This window comes from Pyxicephalus adspersus, chromosome 1 (genome assembly GCF_032062135.1).
Source record: "Pyxicephalus adspersus chromosome 1, UCB_Pads_2.0, whole genome shotgun sequence".
Lineage (NCBI taxonomy): Eukaryota > Metazoa > Chordata > Amphibia > Anura > Pyxicephalidae > Pyxicephalus > Pyxicephalus adspersus.
This window is the reverse complement of record NC_092858.1, coordinates 64,639,986-64,662,567: the sequence shown is the minus strand read 5'-3', so window position 1 is coordinate 64,662,567 and position 22,582 is coordinate 64,639,986. Positions and strand designations below refer to the sequence as shown.

Genomic DNA, 22,582 nt, shown 5'->3' with positions numbered 1-22,582 from the left:
AAGAGCAACAGGTGGAGGAGAGGAGAAGGGGAGTAATATAATAATTATATTATTATTATTAATAATAATCTTTTTTTTAATGCAATGACATTTTATGCAGTGCTGTATATTAATTAGTGGTTGTAAATGAGAGAAATATGAGAAGGACACAAGGGGAGGAAAAGACCCCACCCAAAATAAATGACAATCTAAAGCTACATACACACTTCCAATTATTATCGTTGGAAAACGAACGACGAACGTTCATGCACGATATATATGAACGATCGTATAGCACCGATCCTGCACATAGAGTTAACGACACGATCGTTCGTAGATATTGTACACACAATAGATACGATCGTTTGAGCGATAGAGGAACTATGTGCACGACAGGAAAGTGACGGACGTTCGTTCATTACGCATGCTCAGACCATGGACGATCAAAGAACGACCGTACACACGAACGATGTTCAACGATCGTCGTCCAATCCGATCCGTCGGTCCGGTCGTTCGTTTCCAGCGACTTTCCTCGTTCGTCGGCGTCGTTGGTTACTTTTTTACGAACGATTTTTTGCCCAATCGATCGTTCGTCGTTCGATTGGAACAATAAAAATTGGAAGTGTGTACGCACCTTTAGTGAGGGGACTATCTCCTTTCCAGACATAGTGCCCCTCACAATTATTGAGGTAAGAAATTTAACAGCGTACAGAGTTTTCTTAGATCTTTATTTATTCAGTTTAATGTCAGTATTGTATGTAGTAAAATGTATATATGTGCCTGGTAGTTCACTTTAGAGGTCTATTGACATTTAGTTATAGTTATATATAGATCTATCAGTAAACTTGTGGCCAATGCCCAGTACTGCTAACCAAAATAAGAGTAGCCAGAACAACAACATGTTAAATTGTATCTTGTTCCTTGTTCCATGTTTAGCAAATTGCTGTAATCTTTGAAGGACAGATTGTGACTGATATTTAAGTTTAAAAGTATGATTTCTAATGAAATGTCTCACCTTAATACCAGGTGCACCTGGAAGACCAGGAACTCCCCTATCCCCCTGTTCACCTTTAGGACCTATTTCACCATCAGGGCCAGGAAAGCCAACAGGGCCCGGATCCCCAGCAGGTCCCACTGTAACTTCATCACCAGCAGAACATTTACATTCACCCTGTTCACCTGTAATATATGTAAAGTTTTTGTTAACTTTGATTCTTATTAAAATCTTAAAATCTTTAAGCTTTTATTTTATTTTTTTGTGTTGCCACATAAAGAGTTTGAGGAAGGCACCTTAAGTGCCAAAGAACCTTGTACTTCCACTGCACTTTATATATGACATGTGCAGTGCTCAGGTAGGTTGGCATCAAACAAAAAAAGATGTAAGCTTTTTACTCTTCATTGACTAACTATACACTTCTGATGTTCCTAGATGGCACACATAAAAACATTAAAACCTGTGACTGCAAACTGATGAAATTGCATTATGGTCTGGTATAAGTCGCTCTTGCTGCTACTGAATAAAAAATGTCAAATGTTATCAATAGATCATTAAATGAAGATAACAGAGCCCTGTGTAACACTATAAGCCTGGCAGTATTCAAATTTCCCTACTCTATTCAAAACTAGGAAAACAACTTCTGGCTAGACCTATATTTTAAATATGACATCGACATAAATCTAAAATCACCTTTAAGCCCTTTCAAACCAGCAAATCCAGGATATCCATCTGATCCATCATTTCCTGGTGATCCTTTAGCACCTTTTCTTCCAATACGTCCACCTATAAAAGCAGAGAGAGATTGAGATAAACATCTCAAAAAAATTATAGTTTGGACCTGAAAACATTTGTATTCTTATACACACATGTTAATGTGATCATAATGGAAACCAGTGAGGAATGAAACAGGGTGGCTGCCACCAATGACCTGGTTCTAAAAAGCTAGTTGGCTGGCAGAGATCTTGATCATTTGATTTCAATACCTGGCTATTGATCTGAAATAAGTATTTAGCAACTATTGCATCTACTAGATCCATATTATCAGAAGGACGCGACAGCAATGGCAACCCAATTTTCTCTTAGCACCAGCTTTCCTGGTGAGATTTATGACATAAGGATTTATGCTTACAAGTTAGTTTACTGCAACTTAAATATGTAAAAAAAGCCTGGGTTAAGGGACGAGAGTAATAACTAGATTCAAATGCAGTGTTATCTGTGTTATCTGCAAATTAAGTGCACTTTTTTCCAATACCTGACTTGGACACTTGCAGTTGCTAATTACCTGGATACCCTGGTAAACCAGGAGGTCCTCGTAGGCCAGGATCTCCTGGATCTCCATCTCTCCCTTTTTGAAAGGCAGGTAATCCTGGTTCTCCTTGAAATCCTTTTTGACCTCTTTCACCTTTTAGGCCAGGAAATCCTGGTGGACCTGTACAAACAGAAAGGTATTTTAAATGTTTAGTACGTAACTTATTATGATAATAAAAACACAGTTAAATAATGTCCTATCCTAAATTACCTGGGAAAGGGCTGGGTGATCCCATTAAACCTGGTAGACCAGGACTTCCTTTATCACCAGTCTCCCCATCAGGACCAACATTGCCAGGGAATCCTCTATCTCCATTTTCTCCTGTAAACAGTTAACAGAAGAGTGGTTCATATATATGATTATTAGAAATGTTTGCAGTTATAATTTGTTCTTCTTTAGAGGCATCCTTTCCATTTCATCACAATATCACACCACAACAGTAACCAGTTTCTTTTAATAGAGACTGAACCTTGCACCAAATGTATGTCAATTTCTTTTTTTTTTGAGTTTTGTACATTCCTATATATATTTTTATACAATGTACATCTTTGTAAAATCTTTTTTATTTATTACTAAATATGTAATAAATTCACCAGACTATAAAAACAGGCTACGTAGGGATTTGCCGTTGGTATTTTACATTTTAAATCACATCTATATGGAGTCTTTATCCATCTTTAAATCACATCTATATAGGAGTACACATTTTTTCATTTTCAAATACATTTTTACTTTTATTGAAATGTGGTTTGGAAAAGTTGATATCCCTACAGCAAATCTTTATATATAGCCCGTTTATGAATTGTGAAAATAAAGAGATAAGGTTTAAAATGTTTGTGTATGAATCTCAAATCACAAGTTTGGTCTACAATACATTTAATTTAGGCACATTTTGGGTTGAGGTACAAAACCTTATTTTTATACAATATTGACACTGGAAACATGTTTTTACTAAAATGTTAACACAGTTTCATACACAGACATCTGTACATGTTAGTTTTCTTTGATAATTATATGTCTTTGGTTTAGAGCTAGTGTGTTCCTATTTTTTCGGTTAGCTGAAAACTGGCAATCCTTTACATGTTTGCCACTGCTATAGTCTACAAAGCTTTGAAGTTTGGTCTTTACACACATACCAATTTTGAGTTATCATCCCAAACACATTCCCAACTCTGCATATGGCTTCTCTCCTTTACTCTAGTTATTTCTTCCAGCTTCTGTATCCAGTGCTTCTAATATTCCTGTCTGCAATTCCATACCTTATGCCATTAAATACACCTAAAAAATGCTAAAATTTTTAAAGCAATTTTTATGTACTGGCATAATATAAATGGTCGTCTGTGTTTAAATAGAATGCTGGGTAGTACTTAGATTAAATAGGTAGTTTATGGAGCACTTTTTTTTAACAAAACTGGTTCTCCTGTATCACAACCTCTTCTTACAAGGTTGGACAACATCTGCTATTCAGAGACACAACACTAATAAACACTTTTGATGTGTGACCTTAATTTTTTCAGGCATCTTATGTTGAAATTGCATAAAAATGCAATTGTTGTCTTTTTTTTTCCATCAATTTCTGCATCTAAACTTTGCTGATTTTTTGACCCTCTTTAAGCCACATTCTGTCTTTATAAACCTGGACTGGCTTTCCAATAGTAGCAAGCCATGCTTGCGCAATGGGTCTGCTTTAATAAAGCTCTCCAAGACTGGTGAAGATAGACTATTATGGGAGAGCCTGGGTGATCCAGCAAACTTGAAATTGATTGAAAACATTTGCCAGCTAAAAGCAAGTACATTTTAGGGAATCTATTTCAGGTTTGTTGGATACCACAGGTTCGTCTTGAAGAGCTCTCATAATTGAGGCCCAATGTATCAGCATGGCAGCTTGTAGACTTCAGTACATACATATACATACAGGTGGTCTTGTGGGGCAGTACAAATTCATGTAGAGCCAGATTTAAGTTTAGAGCATTAACAAAAATATAGGGGGTCTACTTTAAAACAGTGACCCTTACACCCACAAATCAATCAATCAATCAATCAATCAATCATTTACTGCTACTGAAAATACACAGACCTGGAAGATTCTCCAAAAGAGAATGTTTGGTGAAAGTTAGATTCACTACTTTATACAGACCCCATAGTGTGCAACACATTTTATAATTTGTTATTTATTATCTTGTCTTTTGTGTAATTGTGTCTAATCCTGCTAAAAACATATATACTAAATAATGTAATCTTATTGCTTTTGGGTTGTTTGAAAATAGCATAGCATAATTTAGAATCCCCTTTTAATAAATTCTTTGTGTGCTGCCATTTTTTGGGGTAAGGCTCCTGCCAGTACTTTAAAATTGAACACATCTTAATTACACAGTTTATTTGGTAATTAAATGCAGTTTGGGGTAATGTGTACATAGAGGCAACAACTCTATATGTAGACATATTATCAACAAACACTCAATGTTAGAAAAATACATGTAGTTTTCTCCATGAATAAATATAGTTACCTTTCTGTACTGTAAAACTTGTAACATAGGTTGGTGGCCCAGGAGCACCTCTTTCACCATGTTCTCCCTAATTCATTTAGTGACAGACAAAATAATTAATAATATGCATGACAGTCAAACACAACACTACAACATAAGTGTTAGTTTTAGCATAAGACCCTTTTGATTTGAGAATTTAATTCAATTTAGGACAGATCCATTCCTATTCAGCCATCTAATTACATTCAGGTGATTAATATCAGTAACAGATTTATATGAAGTAAAATGTTTTGTTTTTTACCACTATAGAAATTATTAAATTCATATGAATATTATAAAACACTCTAACCAAAAGTTGTTTTATATTTTTTGGACCTTTAAATATTCATCAATTATATATTATTTATCAATAAACACCATTTTTTAGCATAGCAGGCTACTAAGTATTCTATCTGCATGCTTTGTTCTTTTATATATTTGTTCTGTTTTATCTGTTTTTAATCTAACACTTCTAATTCTTTGGATCAGTATACAATGAGTTATATTTTTATCTGACATGTCAGTTCTAAACAGAGAACAGCTTTAGGCAATAGACGATAGTCCCATGACTAATGCTCCAATTGTTTGTTTAGCCAGTATGGTTTATGATTTGTCTGTAACACAGATGGGGATTCCCACAAAGTAAAGTTCCGTTTAAAAAGTTTCTTTATCCTAGACAGCAATAAACTTTTTAAATGGAATTAGTACTTCATGGGATGTGGTACATCCTGATAATAAATCAAATCAGGATGTTGCGTGGGATAATGTGGTATTCTTAATAAATCAGTTATAATAACCTGTCTGTACCCACTGACTATTATTCCAAAGTTAACCCTTTTAGCATGAACAACCTATAAATCCAGCTTTTTAAAAGTGTTTTTACAATTTACACATCTCAGGAGAAACAATGGCACATAGTGGCCTATATATCGAAGTAGCAAAATTAAAAGGCTTAAAGTTATAATTGGTTGTTAGAAGCAGTTGCAGTGATTGCAGTAAACATTGAGTAAACATTTATATACATAAAGCCCACTATCTAATACTACCTTAGTACCTTTTTGAAAAAACACTTGTTTAAATGTGCTCTAGCTACTGTAGTACAAGCTGCAATCATTTTAAATAGGTATTCTTGTGCACACCATGCCTAATTAGGCTTTGTTGAGATAACTGAAGTACAATTATATTGTCTGGTTATATTGTAATGATGGTGGTAGTCCATAGCTGTGCACGGATGTAATATAAAAATGTCTTATAGAACTTTATGTGAAAACTAGGTATGGTGTTTGTTTCTAGCTCAGTTACAAATGGATAATTATATATGTATAAATATGTTTTTACCTTTAATCCTTTAAAACCAGATATCCCAGGATTACCATTCAGTCCAGGCAATCCCTATTAACATGTGCAAAACAAAACAGAGTTCAACTTCAAATAAAACAATACTTTACAAACAAAAAAGTTGTTCTGAATGGTGAATAGATATAGATGAGCTGCATTATTGATATAGATGTAATAGAAACAGTTTTCATAAATACAAACCTGACATTTTTGGTTTCCGATATTTGTATTTATTTTTATATTAAGAAATTATAGCTAATAACTACAAAGTGGAAACTTCTAGCTGCAGTAATCCATAAAATGAAATCATAATTTACTTTACCACTTTCTCTGTAAGGGCTATGAAAAAATTCTCCAAGTACTTTGCTCCAGGCACTTTTTTATTAAATAGTCCCAATAGCATTTCTCTCTTTTTTTTATAAAGATATTGGTAATGACGCTGATTATATGACAGGTGTATGTCTGATTTGTTGACACCAGTATTGGCATGCACCTGTAAAGCTTTTTTATATACTGAGTGACAGCCTACTTTGCTGATTGGTATGCCAAGTCATTCCAACATACAAAATATTATATTCTAATATATTTTATAATAAAAAGCCCATCTCCTTTTTTAATCCTGACCCCACCCCCTAATGTTCAAAAAAAAAAGGAGAGGAAAAGTAGAACTAGAATTAGATCTCCAAGCTCCATAAATGCCCTCTGCCCCCTCCATTCTGTAGCACTATTTCCCTTCCAGGCTCAGGCCCATGGATATACCACCCTGTGTGTGTTATCACATCTCCCACAATTCATAGTACAATGCTTCACAGAATGGAGATGCCTTCATAATATCATTGCAACCCTCTACAGTACTAAGGATTACCCACTGCTGCTACTCAAAGAGAAACATCCCCACGGATTAAACAAGGTCAGCCAGTAGGCACCTGAGAAAAATGTATGTATACTGTGAGTTAAAAAAAAAAGAAAGTTTACTTCCAGCTTTTAAACAGAAACCTGTAACTTACAATTTCACCTTTGTCACCAGGTGCACCATCATTTCCAGCAGGTCCCTGTAACATTAATGAGATTATTATGAAATATATCTTTCTATTGCTCTAGCAAAAAAAAAAGGCAGATCGAGGAGGTGGCAACCCTATTTTTTCTATATAAACATACAGTATACACATTTGCAATAATACTAATACTGTCAAAATGTATTTGGATATTTTTGATCAGTGTATCACATTTTGAATACTTTCTATTTAATTGTTGTAGTTCCAAATGAGATAAAAGATAAGATAAAACGATTAGTCTGAAAAGAGAAAGAGATAAAATATACATAATGTAGAGATTACCTCTTTAAATTTTGAGTAAGAAAGAAAAATTAATTTAAATTCCTCCCATTAGGGAGATTTTCCTTTATTTTCTTATGTTAGGTTAGTGTTTGCTTCTAGATAGCTGGTATGTATACTTTTGCTGCTGCTTGTTAGGGCAGGTTCATTTCTGTATCTACATCGCCCAGTTTTGTTCAGCTACCCGCAGCTGGTACCTTGCAATGACAGCTGGCAGCAGTGTGTGGTACTACTACTGCAGCCCCTATTTATTCCCTATAGGGCTGTCCATGCACAGCAACCTCACTGCCAGTGTGAATTAGCCGCTAGTGTTAAACATTCCGAATGCATTTATAATACCAGGTAATTAGGTACATTTTCCATAAATCAAACAGTACTGTAAATACTCGAGTATAAGTCGATCCGAGTATAAGCTATATACGGTATAATCTATATACGAGTATAGGTACCTATTTTTACTTTAGAAATCAGGAAAAATTGATTGACTCGAGTATAAGCCGAGGGTGGGAAATGCTGCAGCTATTGGCTAGTTTTAATATTCAAAATAAGTACCAATAAAATTGCATAATACGGCCATTACAGCCATAATACGGTAAACAAATACCACTGTGAGAATTTAGTGGTTATATAGGTATAATACTTACCGTACCTAACCACTAAATTCTCTTTAACCTCCCTGGCGGTATGATTCTGTCCGGAAAAAGTGGCTAAAAGCGGTACAAAGCAGTACTGCATTCAGCCACTGTAGCCTCCCTAGCTTTCTAATTCTCTCCATATTTTCATGCAAAAAGTGTTACATTTTTTTGCATGGAAATTTATTTTTCTTAGACATAACTCACTGAAATATGTCCAATATTTAATAAATAATAATAAACTTAAAAAAAAAAAAAAAATAGTTAAGCATGTAATATACCTGTACATTAGCATGTATAATATAAATATAATAAAAATATATATATATATTTTATAAAAAGATTTCTTTGTATTGGGGTCAAAACAGCTTTTTTGTATTGAATCCAATACAAAATTATTTGAATTTCCCTCCCTGCCTCCTTCCGCCAGCACCGACGCATGCACCTACGTCACCGGGAAACCCCGGAGATCGTCTCTGCATTCGGTGGCTGAAGACAGAAGAAAGAAGTCGTGTCCAGAGGAGCTGAGGGACGCCGGGTGGCGACAACGGCTGCCGGATCGGGTGCTTTTCTGCAGGGACCCATGCACCTGATTGGCGTATAAGCCGATGGTGACTTTTTCAGCACATTTTGGGTGCTGAAAAAGTCAGCCTATACTCGGGTATATAAAGTAATTTTCCTTTCGCATGTAACATGCATCACTTATTTCAGTTATACAATTTACATTATTGTAACTTACCCTTGCTCCTGGGAAGCCCATAATACCTTCTTCTCCATGCTCTCCTGATAAAGCGTCTTCACCCTACAAAGTAATGCAAATATTTAAAAAGAAAAACAACACCTATCTACCTGAATAGCAGGTCAGATTTCAGTGATCCTCCTGATTAATGTACATCTGATACCTAGTTTGTACCATCATTATTTAAAGTAAGCCATACATTTTGATTGGGTTCATGTTCATGGAAAAATGGAGATGCAAAGTTCCCTATGAACTTCAAAGACCTATTTCAGCCCTAAATGTAAATAAATAGGGAATAATATTTTTGCTAAGGGCATTAGGAAAACCCATATGGTCTAAAGAAAACATCTGCTATGAGCTTTTATATTTGGAGATAAGATGAGGCTGCATATATGGAGTTTTTTAAATACAATTAGTTTAGAATAAATCTTTTACAGATATTGATTGGCACAAAATATTACTCTTTCTTTTTCTTTTTTTTGCAATTTAGAGAAAAAAACACATTTTCTATAATAAGGAAAGCAATCTAAAAAGTTTAGATAATAACGGGTAAGTAAATATAAATAGCAAAAAATAATCACTAAAATGAAAATAATTTTTTAAATTAATAGTTTACTCAGGCTTCTGTAATACACAGAAAGTTCTGCCCCTCATTGTGAGAGAAAGTATTAGCTTAAAATAGTGTAGGGGGAGCATCTGCAGTAAGAAAGGGTCAGATGTCCTAAGTATACTAAATGCTTAGATGGAAAAACGCAGAGGATAAAGCACAACATTATCATCAGTGTCAAGAACCAACCAGACATGGAGGCTGTGATGATGATTAGTCTTAGTCTGTTTTATATTATTGTAATATTTTATATTACAATGTATATACTGGCATGTATATAAATGAACCATAAATAGTTAGAACATTTACTATCCCCCTCCAAGTAATACCAATAAAGAAATACATATAAGCAGTTACTTACTGGTTTCCCTAAGTCACCCCTCTCTCCTTTTTCACCTTTTTCAGCCTATAAAATATAATCAGATCATGCTACAATAAGGAACGTTTTTACAAAAATGATATCTTTGTCATAGGACATATTTGCAAAAGAGAGTGATGTAAATATTGTTAATAGTGTAACCTGCCATCCATATATCGTGATTACTTACTAAAGGCCCCATATAACATATTTGTCCTTAATGGTAACAAAAATATATCACTGTAATAATTTCCAAAGAGTTTACTTAATGTTTACTTTTCACTGATTTGACTAAAAGGACCCCAACTCTGATTGGTGGTTTTAGGTAAACCAAAAACGATACAGGTTCTCCTTAGCATGTATGTAGAGCAAAAAGTTCAGTATGGTATTCTTTAGGAATATATCTGCAGAATACTTATATCATAACACCCAAAATAATGGTTCGATGTGGGGGTTAAACCCATTCATTAAAGCATTATGCCAAGTGTGAATACAGTAAGTGTTTCATATCTTCTAAATAAAACTCATACTTAGTTTATGACTAACAATACAACTTATTGTATTTATACCCTGAAAAAATAAAACAGTACACTTATCAAGTTATTTTTTTTTTTGTTATAAATAAGTCATATTTGAGAAGTTTCCTACCAGATAATCTACTATAGTGGTATCGGATGGCTTTACCAGCTCTAAGTGGCATGGTGCACCAGTTGGTCCTGTTCCAGGTTCACCCTGCAGAGAATAGAATAGAAAAGGTATACACAATTTTCTTCATTTTCTTATTAGCTATGTTTTACAAATGTTCCCACTTCATCTGCCAGTCTTATTTCTGTATTTTTTTTCAGCCAGGAAATAAATAAGATAAATTGTGAGTTATGACATATAACATCTCAAGCCCAGAGAATATTGGTTCAGGTAAGACTGCCCTGTAAGCAACATTCATTCATGTTAAGTCAGCAGACTCCTTTGTAAAAGAGATAACATTTTGGGCTTCAGACCCCGGTGGCTGCAAAATAGGAAATGCCATTTTACTAATGTAAGGTTAATCAACTCATGATATTTTATAACCTTCATATATTTTGCACAATGATAATGGCTAATGAATAATTGCTGTACTAATTATATTGGTTGACAAATAAATGTCATTATGTTGCATTGTGAATTACTCAAAAACTGTAGATGGTTGTTAACAGTTGTTATTACGGCCTAGTTTTTTCTAAAGAAAGTTGAAGAGTCTTTCTTCCTTGATAATGACCATTTCTATTATATCTTTAATTATTTACTCATCCTTTTAATGAACAATAGAATATGAGAAAATGAGTTGAAAACATGAAAGTGAATAAATGAAACTTCTGTGTACAGAGAGTCTGGTTCATTTACTAAAGGAGTAAAACTTGTTCAAAATTTAACAGGATATATGTTCACCTCTTTAGGCAGATCAACCAATTTGCTTACATTTTAGTTGGACTTTCTCATCTTTAACCTAGAGCAAAATTCTATTTCTTCAAACTACAGACTGACACAAAATGCATTATAGGTATAGTGAACAACTTGAATGGCTACCTCAACAGATATTTTATTCACCTGTATCTGGCATGGAAGGCCTGGGGGTCCTGGCTTGCCCTGTTCGCCCTGTAAATAAAACATAAAATATTAAGTCCTAACATAGTCTGCTATTTTATAAATAAAAAGGCATTATGAGGTAGAAATAATAAAAAAAAAACACATACATACACTGGAAAAAAATAATAACTAAAGTTCCTTGCAATAACAAAATGTGTCATATATGCAGGACAATTTCTACAATAAAGTACTAGAGGGGTTGGTCTTGGTTGGGTAAAAAAGGAGAAAGCAGCACCAAAGCACATTATTTAAAGTTCATGTTAACAATTAGCTGAACGGGTGAACGGGGAGGCCACTTAGAGGAAACACAAGGCTCTTTGCAACACAGGTAAAACATTACTATTTTATTCTACCAATATTAGTAGCAGGTAATGAGTGTCAGATTAAACAGTCCAAAATTAGTTTATCATACCGTATCAAGCTTCTAGCAAGACATCTCTAACTTTTGATCTAAATATCAGTCACAACAAAATTAAATTGCGTGCAATAAAGGACAATTGCCCCAGGTCCCCATTATACTGCAGTAATTGCACATAAGAATGGTGTGTTAAGGCTACAACCTTGCAGATATACAGTCCCTTGAGTAGGATATCTCTATATATAAAAGTATATCTTTTTTACTGCTCCTTTTTCTCCTCCAGGATCTACTATCTTTCCATGCAACTATTCTCCTTCACCTGCAATGCCCCCATCACCAGTGTTGCCCCACTTGTCCAATTCCAGTGACCCCTGAACAATTTCTTTAAACTGCCTTTACTTTATTACCTCCAACACCATCTTTTATTTTTCCTCTTTTGTGCCCTATTGTCCTTCATACTGCTTCTCTCCTTACTTAAGTTCCCTGTCTGGCTCCAGTGCCATCCATTCTTTTACTCCTGCCCCTTTTCTTTTCTTACAACTACTCCTTTTGTCTGCATCTACGGTAGCTGTTACACTGGTCCTCTTGTCTGCCTCTGCCAAGGCAGATCAAAAAAATGGCATTTTGTGTTTCACTTATGTTATATACCAATGGGGAGCAAATAGGGTTATCTGATCAGATGTAGCAAAGTGATCTTTCTGTATATATTTATTGTATTTTACCTTTTTTATTAACAAAATAGATAATACAAAAGAAAAGATAATGAATTAAGAGTTCGGTACTCAACAAAAACTGTAAAACCTGGAAACCACACTGCAGTCCAATTTGAGACCGTTACATTTTAAAAGGCCCTCACACACTATTACAGTGGCAGACACTAAACTGGCAGTGCAGTGCATCAAAAAAAAAACATGATAACTTTATTTACATCAATATTTATATGGTTGCTTTAACACAGTGCAGCTTAATGCAATACTGTGCTGAGTTGAGGCATATTTGTTAACCAGAACAGGTATAAATGGGTTTCGTGATTCCCAATAAAACATTGTAAAACAAACGACATCTAATGCATGTTGACAGTATTTGATGACAAATAAAAAGGCTCTTTCTGACCTGTATGACATTACATATATAGAAATTTTTATAATGGAAGTTTTTTTAAAATGTGCTTGTTTACCTGTTCTCCTTTCTGTCCATAAAAGCCAATCCCTTTGCTGCCCTACAAAAAGACAGATATAATGTTAAACACTGTATGAAGACTGGGTTTAAATGCATTTTGAGCAGTATAGTAGAGTATTAGGATCAGTAATATATAGAAAAAAATGAACCATGTACATGCTGTGTACTGTAATAAGGGTATTATCTATGTTGTTAATATACAGTTTTACAGTGGACTTGCATAGATGGTGGTTGCTATTGTTGCTACTTAACAGGGGCACAGACAAAAATAAAAATTTGGCATGTATGGTAGTTCCATACATGCCCACACTACAAATCTAAAACATCTAAAACTACAAATAAACATCTTTTCTCAGCTTTATTCACATGTTTTTTCTATCTAAAAGCTTTACAAACCACCCACTGCAAAATGTCCTTAAAATCAATAAACAGTATATATCTACAGTGTATATACATATATTGGAAATTAACGGTATTATTCAATTTGTATGATTCCAAATTTGAAGAGTAATTAGCATTATGTACTTCAGCAATGGTGTCGCTGAAGATTTGTGGCATTTGATATGGGGTCCTGGCCCGGAGTAGCAAGCAGTAGCTACTCCTCCCTTTTTCCAGGTCAGAAATTGAGAATGGCTCCAGAGCACCTGGCCAATGACATTAAAACGGCAGCTGCCTTTGAATCAAGGGAAGTTGTAGCCTGAGGTCTGGTGGCTCAGACGAAGAGCCCAGGAAGTCTCTCAAAGATCAGGTCTGAGGGACCACTAACTCTGAAGTGTGTCAGAGAGAGAGCCAGGAGGCTGAGATTTATGTTTTTAAGTCATGCTGTGATGCTTTTGATCCCCTGCAAGGTAAAACCATGATGTTTTTTGTGTTGTTTTTGTTAATAAAAGTGGGCAGAGCGCCCTGAAATGATATAATATAATATATATATACATATATATATATATATATATATATATATACATTGGTAACATATTTCTCTTTGTGTCCAAAAATATTACTTTAGTCTCTGATTTGCAGTAAAGATGAAACCTGAAATATTAAAGCCATTATTTCCAAATAGCACTCTGCTGTTAGCAAGTCTTGGAGGCAATGACAATATTTAGTTATATGTTGATCAAACAGGAATATTTAACATATAGGAGCCACATGAAATAAAACCTTTACAATAAAAAAGCAATGGATTATTATTTTTTTACTTTATAACTATAACTAAATATATTCTAACACTAGAAGGTACTGTATACAGAAAATAATCAAAGAGCCGCCAACCCATCATGGCAGAGCATGACACTTTTCCAAAAGCCTGCAATTCTGCCCTGTAGATAAGCAGCTAACCTCACACATAATCTAATTAGTAGGGATGTTTTTGGGATGCCAACTTAGCAGCAGAGGTCATACCCAGTATTTGTGTAATTCTCCTTATAAAGCTCTTGATGAATGCATATGCACTGATGTATACAAGATATGGATAATTCAGGTTACAAACAACTTTGATCCATTAAAACTTACAGGTGGTCCTAGTGGTCCAGATGGTCCTGCTGGCCCCTGTGAAAACAAACAAAGGTACTTGTTTCAATAGCTGCCTAAATTTGAAATCATTTGTCTTAGCATGTAAAAAATATTGCTTGATTGTGAACGATTGCCCATTTTAAAACAGGTTTTATTGCTCATTTAGAGTCCTAAAATACTCAGTGTGTAAGGACATAGCACATGTTTATTTGAATTTGAAACTGCAGCACAAAACATTAAAACTATGTAGCCTGTTAAAAACAAAAATAATATTAATAAAAGGTTTAGCTGCAATCCTCATCTTCAACCTAGAGCAAACATGCTCATTTATAAAGGGTTTGTAAAGTATATTCACCCATAATGACCAATCAATATGTTGATGTTGGTTAAGACACCATTGATATTATGTGAAAAACGATTTTATAACATTTATTATATGACGGGATATCCCTTTTATTTTCTAGAACAGACTGAAAAGCATATGATTTGTTCTAGTTGTGCTTCCACCTTTCCTCACACTTTTCTCAGTTTGTCTTGGCTGCTGTCACTTTTGCTTTCGTTACAATTATAATACCTAAAGGTTAGCTGGGTATATTTTTTTATGTAAAACTGAAAAAGTTTTGAGTTCATCTGAGTTATTAAAATGTTTTAATTTCTTTTTTTAACTTTTGACAATAAATATATATATTAAATCAATATTTAATACAGCATGATTCTATATTATATATTCCACAGTGTTTTCTGCAAGGTGAGAACAGCAGAAGCTGTTTGCCTTCAGCCTCTTACTGACAGAAGTTCTGTAATGAGCCGCCTAAGCAGAGCAGGCAGGGTGGTGAAGGGAAGGGGCTAAGTTAGTACTTGGACTTGGGCAGAGCTGTCTTTCAATTGGAGATTTCATTATTGAGCTATGTAAACAAAAGGCTTTATCAGCAGATATGGAAAAACTAAAAAAATGCCCATAGGGGTACAATATGTAAACATATTCATGAAAATGAAAACATTTGTTTTAATACTTTTACACATTTTCCTAAAGCTTAGCCTGTTTATATTCTGTATGTATATGCTGTTTGTACATAACACAGTTGTGTTTGTAAGAGTATACTTACAGGCAACCCAGGTTCTCCAACTGGACCAATGAATCCCGCTCTTCCTGGTCGACCAATAGGACCCTGGAAAATAAAATATTAATCTTGGTAAAACTTCACACAGTAATTATATAGTAAACTATAACTATCATACAGTATATGCCAAGTCCCCTCTACAACCTAATATTGTCTTTAGTGCTTGTGAATCTTTTACAAGTTTCTTCTGTACATATTCAGTAGTTTGGTTACATTTTTTAAACAGATTTCCCAGTGCAATTTAATTAATGAAACTAGTTTTTCCAGGGTTAGTAGAGCCTACAACACTTTTTAAAGTACATGGGCTATTCTCATCAGTTCCTTCACAAATCTTACAGTCTAATGTCCCTTATACACTCATATAGTTTGTCATAATGACAATATCTGGTTAAAAACCCACATTTTTATAGGTTGTAGAAAAATAGAACACCAGTAGGAAACTCACACAACACTAGGGAAGAATGAATTTCTGAGCAACTGGTTTTTATAGTGGGAACTGAAGGGGAATATATATTTAGGGGCGGATTTATAAAGGGGGGTGCTGTCAGAATATTAGAAAAGTGTTGTTTTCCTTAATAAAACAAAGCTTGCCACATTCACTGTCAATAATTTTCCAGTTTATAAATTAACTGACAATACATTTACTGTCATTTTAGTCACTAGTGCACAATTTCCACATTGAGAAAAATCTGATCGCTTTTTCTTAAAGCGGACCTAAACTCATAGTTTTTACTTTACACAAAAGAGTAAGGTGATGCAAAAGGGTAATGTAATGCGACACACTTTTTTTAGCGCAGAAGGGCTATTTTCCTTCACTAAGGGGAAAAAGATGTCGTTCTCACACATGCGCAGTGAGATCGGCTCTCTTTTTCCCCTATACAGCGAGCTACGTCACCCGATCTTTCACCTGCGCAGTACAAGATTGGGGGATGTAGCCAGCAGAAGGAGAACGTAGATGGCAGCGCCCAGCGCTTCCTTTGCGCTGGGATGAAGAAGAATTCCAGGATGGCACGGGACCCGATCAAAGGGAAGGTGCAGTGCGATCGAGGGATCTGAGGGAATAAAAGTAAGTGTGATGTTTTTTGTCTTAGTTCTGCTTTAAGGGCTTTTAAACATCATCACAATGGCCATTCCTATAGGAAATGAGTAGATCAGTAGTAATGTTTCAAATCCCTTATAGCCACTTTTGATGCAATCCCCATTATACACAGCTGAAATTAAAGTAAATGGGCCACATGTTGTACAGATATACACATATACATATATACTCACTGGGTATCCTGCTAATCCAGGTTCACCAGGTTCACCCTATAAGAAAGAATTCAGACAAATTTATAATAGTATACATAGTTCAGTGCTACACATTTTATTATTTAACTATATACAATGCAACTAGAGATGGGTGGAGTGGTTTCTGCAATACTGATCTAGCAACACAATATATAGATATAACTAAATAAAAGCAAAGGGGTCATTCTTGGTACAAGGTCCAGGGAAGTGTAAATGTGCCTCTGATGCCCTTAACTAATAAGGTGAATTTTCATCGAAATCCATTAATTTCTACAGAAATTTCAGATAAAGGTTTAAACATTGCCTTATACTTCTCTTAAAATCAAGTCAACACTGCTGATTTTCTAACTAAATATTTTGTAACTTTTAATTTTCATAACCAGCCTCAATTGCTGGATGTCTGGAAGTGTGCTGTCTCATGTAAAAATCAGTCGGCATACCCCTCACCATAGGGGGAGGCTTTAATAGTGGATTTCCTAAAGAATGGAAACTGATTACCAAGTACTCTAATATGGAGGTATTGTTTGGGGCAGATTTTAAGGGAAAAAACCTAAACCCCAATGATAGCCCATTTGGGGCCTGCATTCCAGTGTTGGAGTTTGTCAAAACCATATTAGGCTGTGACTTAAACATTTAATAATTATTATTTTTTTCCTCCAACTACTTGTCCTCCTTTTAAAACAACTACCACACTCACAAACATTAAACATATGGATGGAATTTAAAGTTTGCCATTACAAAAATACTTACTCTTAATTTATTTTTCATATCTTCTGGTACATAGAAAGGTTCTCCTTTCTGACCTTTGACACCTGGGTAACCCTGAAACATAAAAAATAGACTCAAGCTCCACCACAATCCCAAGTTTGTGGAACAAAATTTGGGAAATACTTACTTCAACTTTAAGCAATGTTTTATTGGAAAGCAGGTGTTAAAATAAACTATTTCAAAGTAGGTATCACCTTTTGCATTTTTTGTGTACATACAGTATTTAAGCAGCTACTATGTGTAATAAAATATATTTCAATTTTGTTCTTTTTCAAACTTTTTTAAACTTTTCCTTTCCCTTTTTAGGGGAACTGTGGGTCTGTTTTATAATCTTCAATTGATAGACAGAAACATTACATTTGTGAACATTTATCATTAGAAACAATGGATATTTCAAAAGCCAGTAACAATAAATGTAACTGAAATTGTTAGTAAATCTTGATGTCTGCCTTACCATATCAAACCTACCACAACAATGGAGGTATATATACATTATTCTTTACTGGTGGAATATTAATCAGGTTTTTTTATAAAGGAAATTGTAACTAATGTGCATGTTAACCTATAATACTTAAAATACTTTTTTGTCAAAAACAAGGACAAACTAGATGACACAATGGGGTGACTAAAAATAAAAGGTTTATAAAGCAAAAATGAAATTAACACTAGGAAAAAAATTAAATTCAATGGTGTACAAAATCCAGCATTAGACAATAGCTAGCATGTAAACATTAGGAAATTATCTGGCCTTAAAAGCTGCATACTTTTTCCAGCTAAAAGTATTTATTGAACCTTCTATTTGTTTGATAACTGATTTAAAGTATAATTACCATTGTATCTTATCAAAATATTGACTATAAAGTGCTTTTGATTTCAATACAGTAGTTACCCAAAGAAAACGCCTTGCCCGATAAATTTATGTTAATATGGGATAGTGTCTGATCAGTATTTTGTTTTAGTGTATTCATCTCATCGGGTAATTATATTGCAGCAAAGGGAGCACCAGCACACAAAGCTAAACATACAGTATTAGTTTTGCATAAACAAGGAACATAAATGTAGCAGGTTACATCCTCCAGATTTTTGAAAAAATTTGCTTCATATTTAATATGCAGATCTTACCAAATACCCCAACGGTCCTCTTGGGCCCTGACGGCCTGCTTCACCAGCATCACCTTTTGTTCCATTGCAACCATCATGCCCTGGCTTTCCTCTTGAACCAGCTTGCCCAACGTGGCCCTTTGAATGGTTTTAAAGAGATGTTAATAAACTTTACAGATAATAACCCTTTCATTATTTTATTACATTACCTAGCTGCACACTAAATTCCTGTCTCTCTGCTGTAAAAAATTTGAAGTTCCAAAAATGATCCATATCATTTTTATAAAAGAATCAAAAGGTAAATCTGCCAATAATATTATAGGAGTTTAAGCCAAAGGGAACAAAGTGAATATTCTTCTTGTAGGAGACAATTCACTTATCTTAGTGAATAAACCAAAGTTCTGGTAATTTAAACTATCCAATCAAATGCTAGCAAAACCTTGATTTTTTTTTCTTTTGTGTAAATAGGTATTCTTTGTAAAGTGAATTTCCAGTACAATAACTAGGTGAATTATCTGTTGCAGAAAGATATTTTACTTACATGAACAACATCTTATTCTTTTAGCAAATTATTCCATTGGTTGACTCATCTGGAGTAAATTATCTTACATTACCCTTCTAATACAGAAAGACAACATTACATATCTTGTAGGGTATGGAAACCACCTTATCTATGTAGTGGGGCTTAAACAGGAGAAAGACTGGCATATCATGGGACAAAAGACCCATATGTTGACAGACTACCTCGAAGTTGGGTTACAAAATGTCAGAATGGGGGTGGGGTAATACATATCCACTGCATTTTCCAATCATGTTTTCACCATACACCATTTATACGTTCTATATATAAATTGCCAACAAGCTTTAAAGGAAAATATTTAGTTTGGATGCAGTTTTGTCAGGTATCTAATACTACCATACTTACAGGCACACCGTCGGCTCCTGGAAAACCTGTTACTCCATTTTGTCCCTGCATAGAAATAGGGTATATTTAATAACATAAATTCTTGTAAAACATATGTCCTACAATGAAAACATTTCATAATAAAGGAAGAAATCCAATGACATACCTTATCTCCAGTTGGTCCATGAATGCCTGGCTGACCTCTTTCACCTTTGTCTCCTTTACGTCCTGGTAAGCCAGCTATTCCAGTGACACCATGTGGCCCAACAGGACCTTGTGCACCAAGTTGTCCAGGTTGTCCCTAAGGAAAAGTTAAAATATAAAGTGATTACAGCGAGTAAAAAAATACTTCCGCAAAAAATATGAAACCTACAAGATGCCACAAATGTAATTTAAATGTTGCTTTGTGGATTTAATTTTTATCAAACACCTAGTCAGACCTACAGTAATGTGGTTAACATTTTATTGATGAACTCTGCTGAACCTCCTTGCTTAAAACCAGCAGAGGAATCTGTTCTATATTTGTGTACCATTCTTACTGCACCCCTGTTGTTAGGTGTTTTACCTATTTTACTATAGTCAATTTAGTTTTTATAGCGTAGCATATATAAAAAAAACTTTAGAGGTAGCAATGTTGAAATATGTCAGCACTGTAAACATTAAAAACTTTACGTTTTGTAATGATAAAATGTATCTGTATTTTAAACCTACAAATACATTAGTGAATCACCTTAGCTATGGGTATGCATAGAATATTGTATTTCTCATTACCTTTAAATAATGGCAGAATTAATTTTCATTGGATACTGTTACATACAGTCTGCTTTTGTGCTTGTTGTTGGGCAAATGTGTGTTTTGTTTTGGGTGCATTCCACTAGCATTTGAGATCAGATTGAAATATTTTACATTTCATTGAAAGGCGGTATTAGCCGGCATTAAATCCTCATTTGACCTCCTTTTTTACACCATCAACCTGCTTTAAGCTGTTTTTTGCATTTTTTGCAATGTGAGTTGTTATATACATAAATCCAGAATCATACTAATTGTTTCAATGGGTTCCTCCAAATCTGTTTTTACGGTATGTGTGTTTTTGGTAGAATCAGTAGATTGCAAAATTATTCAAGAGACATGGACTGATGTGAATTGTCTGTGTAGCATGTCCATGTCATCTCTGGGTTTTAAATTAAGAAGTGTCAGTTCTTGAGAAAACACAGGAACTTATTGGTCATTTTTAATTTACCCTGAATCTTGATTAAACGTGACAAAATGAATATCTTTTTTCCTCTTTAGTGGTATATTTTTATCTACCAAAGTAACAAACTACCAAAATGACAAGTGGTAGTTTACTGTCATTGAAAGGTTGGTTGTCTGTAGCATAATAATAAAGTTTATCCATATGTATTTTAACTAATTCTTTGGTATATCACTTTACTCACACAGCTATTATCTAAAACTGATTTTAGGTAGTAGTGAGGGCTATCATATAGGAAGGAAAGAAAAATTCGTAGTAAGGCAGTTATATTATTCTCCAGCAGGTGGTGCCCTCAGCTAACCATAGTTATGTGCACATACTAATAAAGCTTTAGACTTTAGAGTGAAATATCTGTGAAACCTTTATAATTTTTTATATCATGTTTTTCTCAATGCAACCAAGAAAAAAAAATGTCATGTTATACTAAAATAAAAGGAGAAACCACAAAATAGCACAGTCTATACCCAAACTAATAATAACTTGCAGAATAAATTAGGAGAGCATACTCATCTTGTACATGCAATCTAATTTATCAAGGTGCGTCTTGTTATTATTAATTAAAATGTAAATGGCTATAACATTAATAATATGGTTAGGAAATATTTGTCATTTTCAAGAAAGATTTGACTGCAGCTAATTTAAGAGTGTCTTTCTGAAAACAAATTTCAGGCAGAAACTTACAGAATCTAAACAATTGTTAGATTGTGCCTTTCCAGATAGGAAATCATAATTCTAAACAGGGATTATATTTCTTCCAAACCTGTATTCCCAGAGATGTACAAATCCAATTACAAACAATTCCTATTTTAACTTTCATAATAAATGTGCACATTGTTTGACAATCAAAACCTCAATAATAATAATATGTCAAATATATAACAAATACATATATGGCAATGTAAACAAACTAAATCCTAATGTATATGATAAACGGGTGTCTGAATGTTTCACGTAAAAACCTCTAACATGATTTATTGTGAAACTTTGTCACTTCCTTAAAAATGAATTTTAAGAAAAGGAAAAATATGTGAACTGCGTATTCTATCTATGAATCATTAGAAACCAAGGTTCACTGAATACACTTCAATGGACTTCCAGCTGTTTCTGTCAATGTGATTCTTTACAGAACAATCTCTTTTTCAAGAATTTACATTTAGTAGTTGGTGTGGTGGTAACGCTACAGGTAAACATCAGAAGGTTATTGTGTGACAGACATGGATTTAATTTGCTGGAAGACATGATTGATGTGAGTGTGTGTTATTATGGCATTACATGACTTTTACTATGACTTTGATAATTTTATAAAATTGCATTAAACTTTTTGAGGGAATGGATGGGGCACTAATAAATCCTATCACCAATAGAGTTGGGAGTGATGCTGATTTATTAAATATAGGAGAATATACACTTTCATGGGGTAATCCAGCAAACCTGGAATGAATCTGATCAAGGATGAAAAACATTTGCCAACAAATAGCAAATTACTTTTAAGAAATCTATTCCAGTTTTGTTGGATCACCCAGGTTCACCTATGAAAGTCCAGCAATGGCGGCCCGTCATGTATGTCCACTTGGTGATGCCAAGCATCTGTGTCCCCTGGCCCCACATCCCAGCGTGTGTGCGTTGGAGACGCTAGGCTAGAGGATGCAAGTGCTG

At 34.3% G+C, this 22,582-nt stretch overlaps 1 protein-coding gene across 1 annotated transcript in view; it reads right to left on the bottom strand.

Annotated features, from left to right (window-relative positions):
* Window positions 1-22,582, bottom strand: part of COL4A2 (collagen type IV alpha 2 chain) — a 106,372-nt gene that overhangs the window by 31,479 nt on the left and 52,311 nt on the right. The window contains exons 5-23 of the mRNA XM_072411961.1: window positions 19,841-19,975; window positions 19,696-19,740; window positions 18,792-18,908; window positions 17,652-17,723; window positions 16,884-16,919; window positions 15,597-15,659; window positions 14,491-14,526; window positions 12,977-13,018; window positions 11,403-11,450; window positions 10,467-10,550; window positions 9,822-9,866; window positions 8,854-8,916; window positions 7,156-7,200; window positions 6,149-6,202; window positions 4,793-4,859; window positions 2,496-2,606; window positions 2,259-2,405; window positions 1,667-1,759; window positions 995-1,158 (exon numbers count right to left, since the gene is read on the bottom strand). Of these exons, the coding sequence (XP_072268062.1) occupies window positions 995-1,158; window positions 1,667-1,759; window positions 2,259-2,405; window positions 2,496-2,606; window positions 4,793-4,859; window positions 6,149-6,202; window positions 7,156-7,200; window positions 8,854-8,916; window positions 9,822-9,866; window positions 10,467-10,550; window positions 11,403-11,450; window positions 12,977-13,018; window positions 14,491-14,526; window positions 15,597-15,659; window positions 16,884-16,919; window positions 17,652-17,723; window positions 18,792-18,908; window positions 19,696-19,740; window positions 19,841-19,975 (1,467 nt within the window). The remainder of the gene's footprint in view (window positions 1-994; window positions 1,159-1,666; window positions 1,760-2,258; window positions 2,406-2,495; window positions 2,607-4,792; window positions 4,860-6,148; window positions 6,203-7,155; window positions 7,201-8,853; window positions 8,917-9,821; window positions 9,867-10,466; window positions 10,551-11,402; window positions 11,451-12,976; window positions 13,019-14,490; window positions 14,527-15,596; window positions 15,660-16,883; window positions 16,920-17,651; window positions 17,724-18,791; window positions 18,909-19,695; window positions 19,741-19,840; window positions 19,976-22,582) is intronic.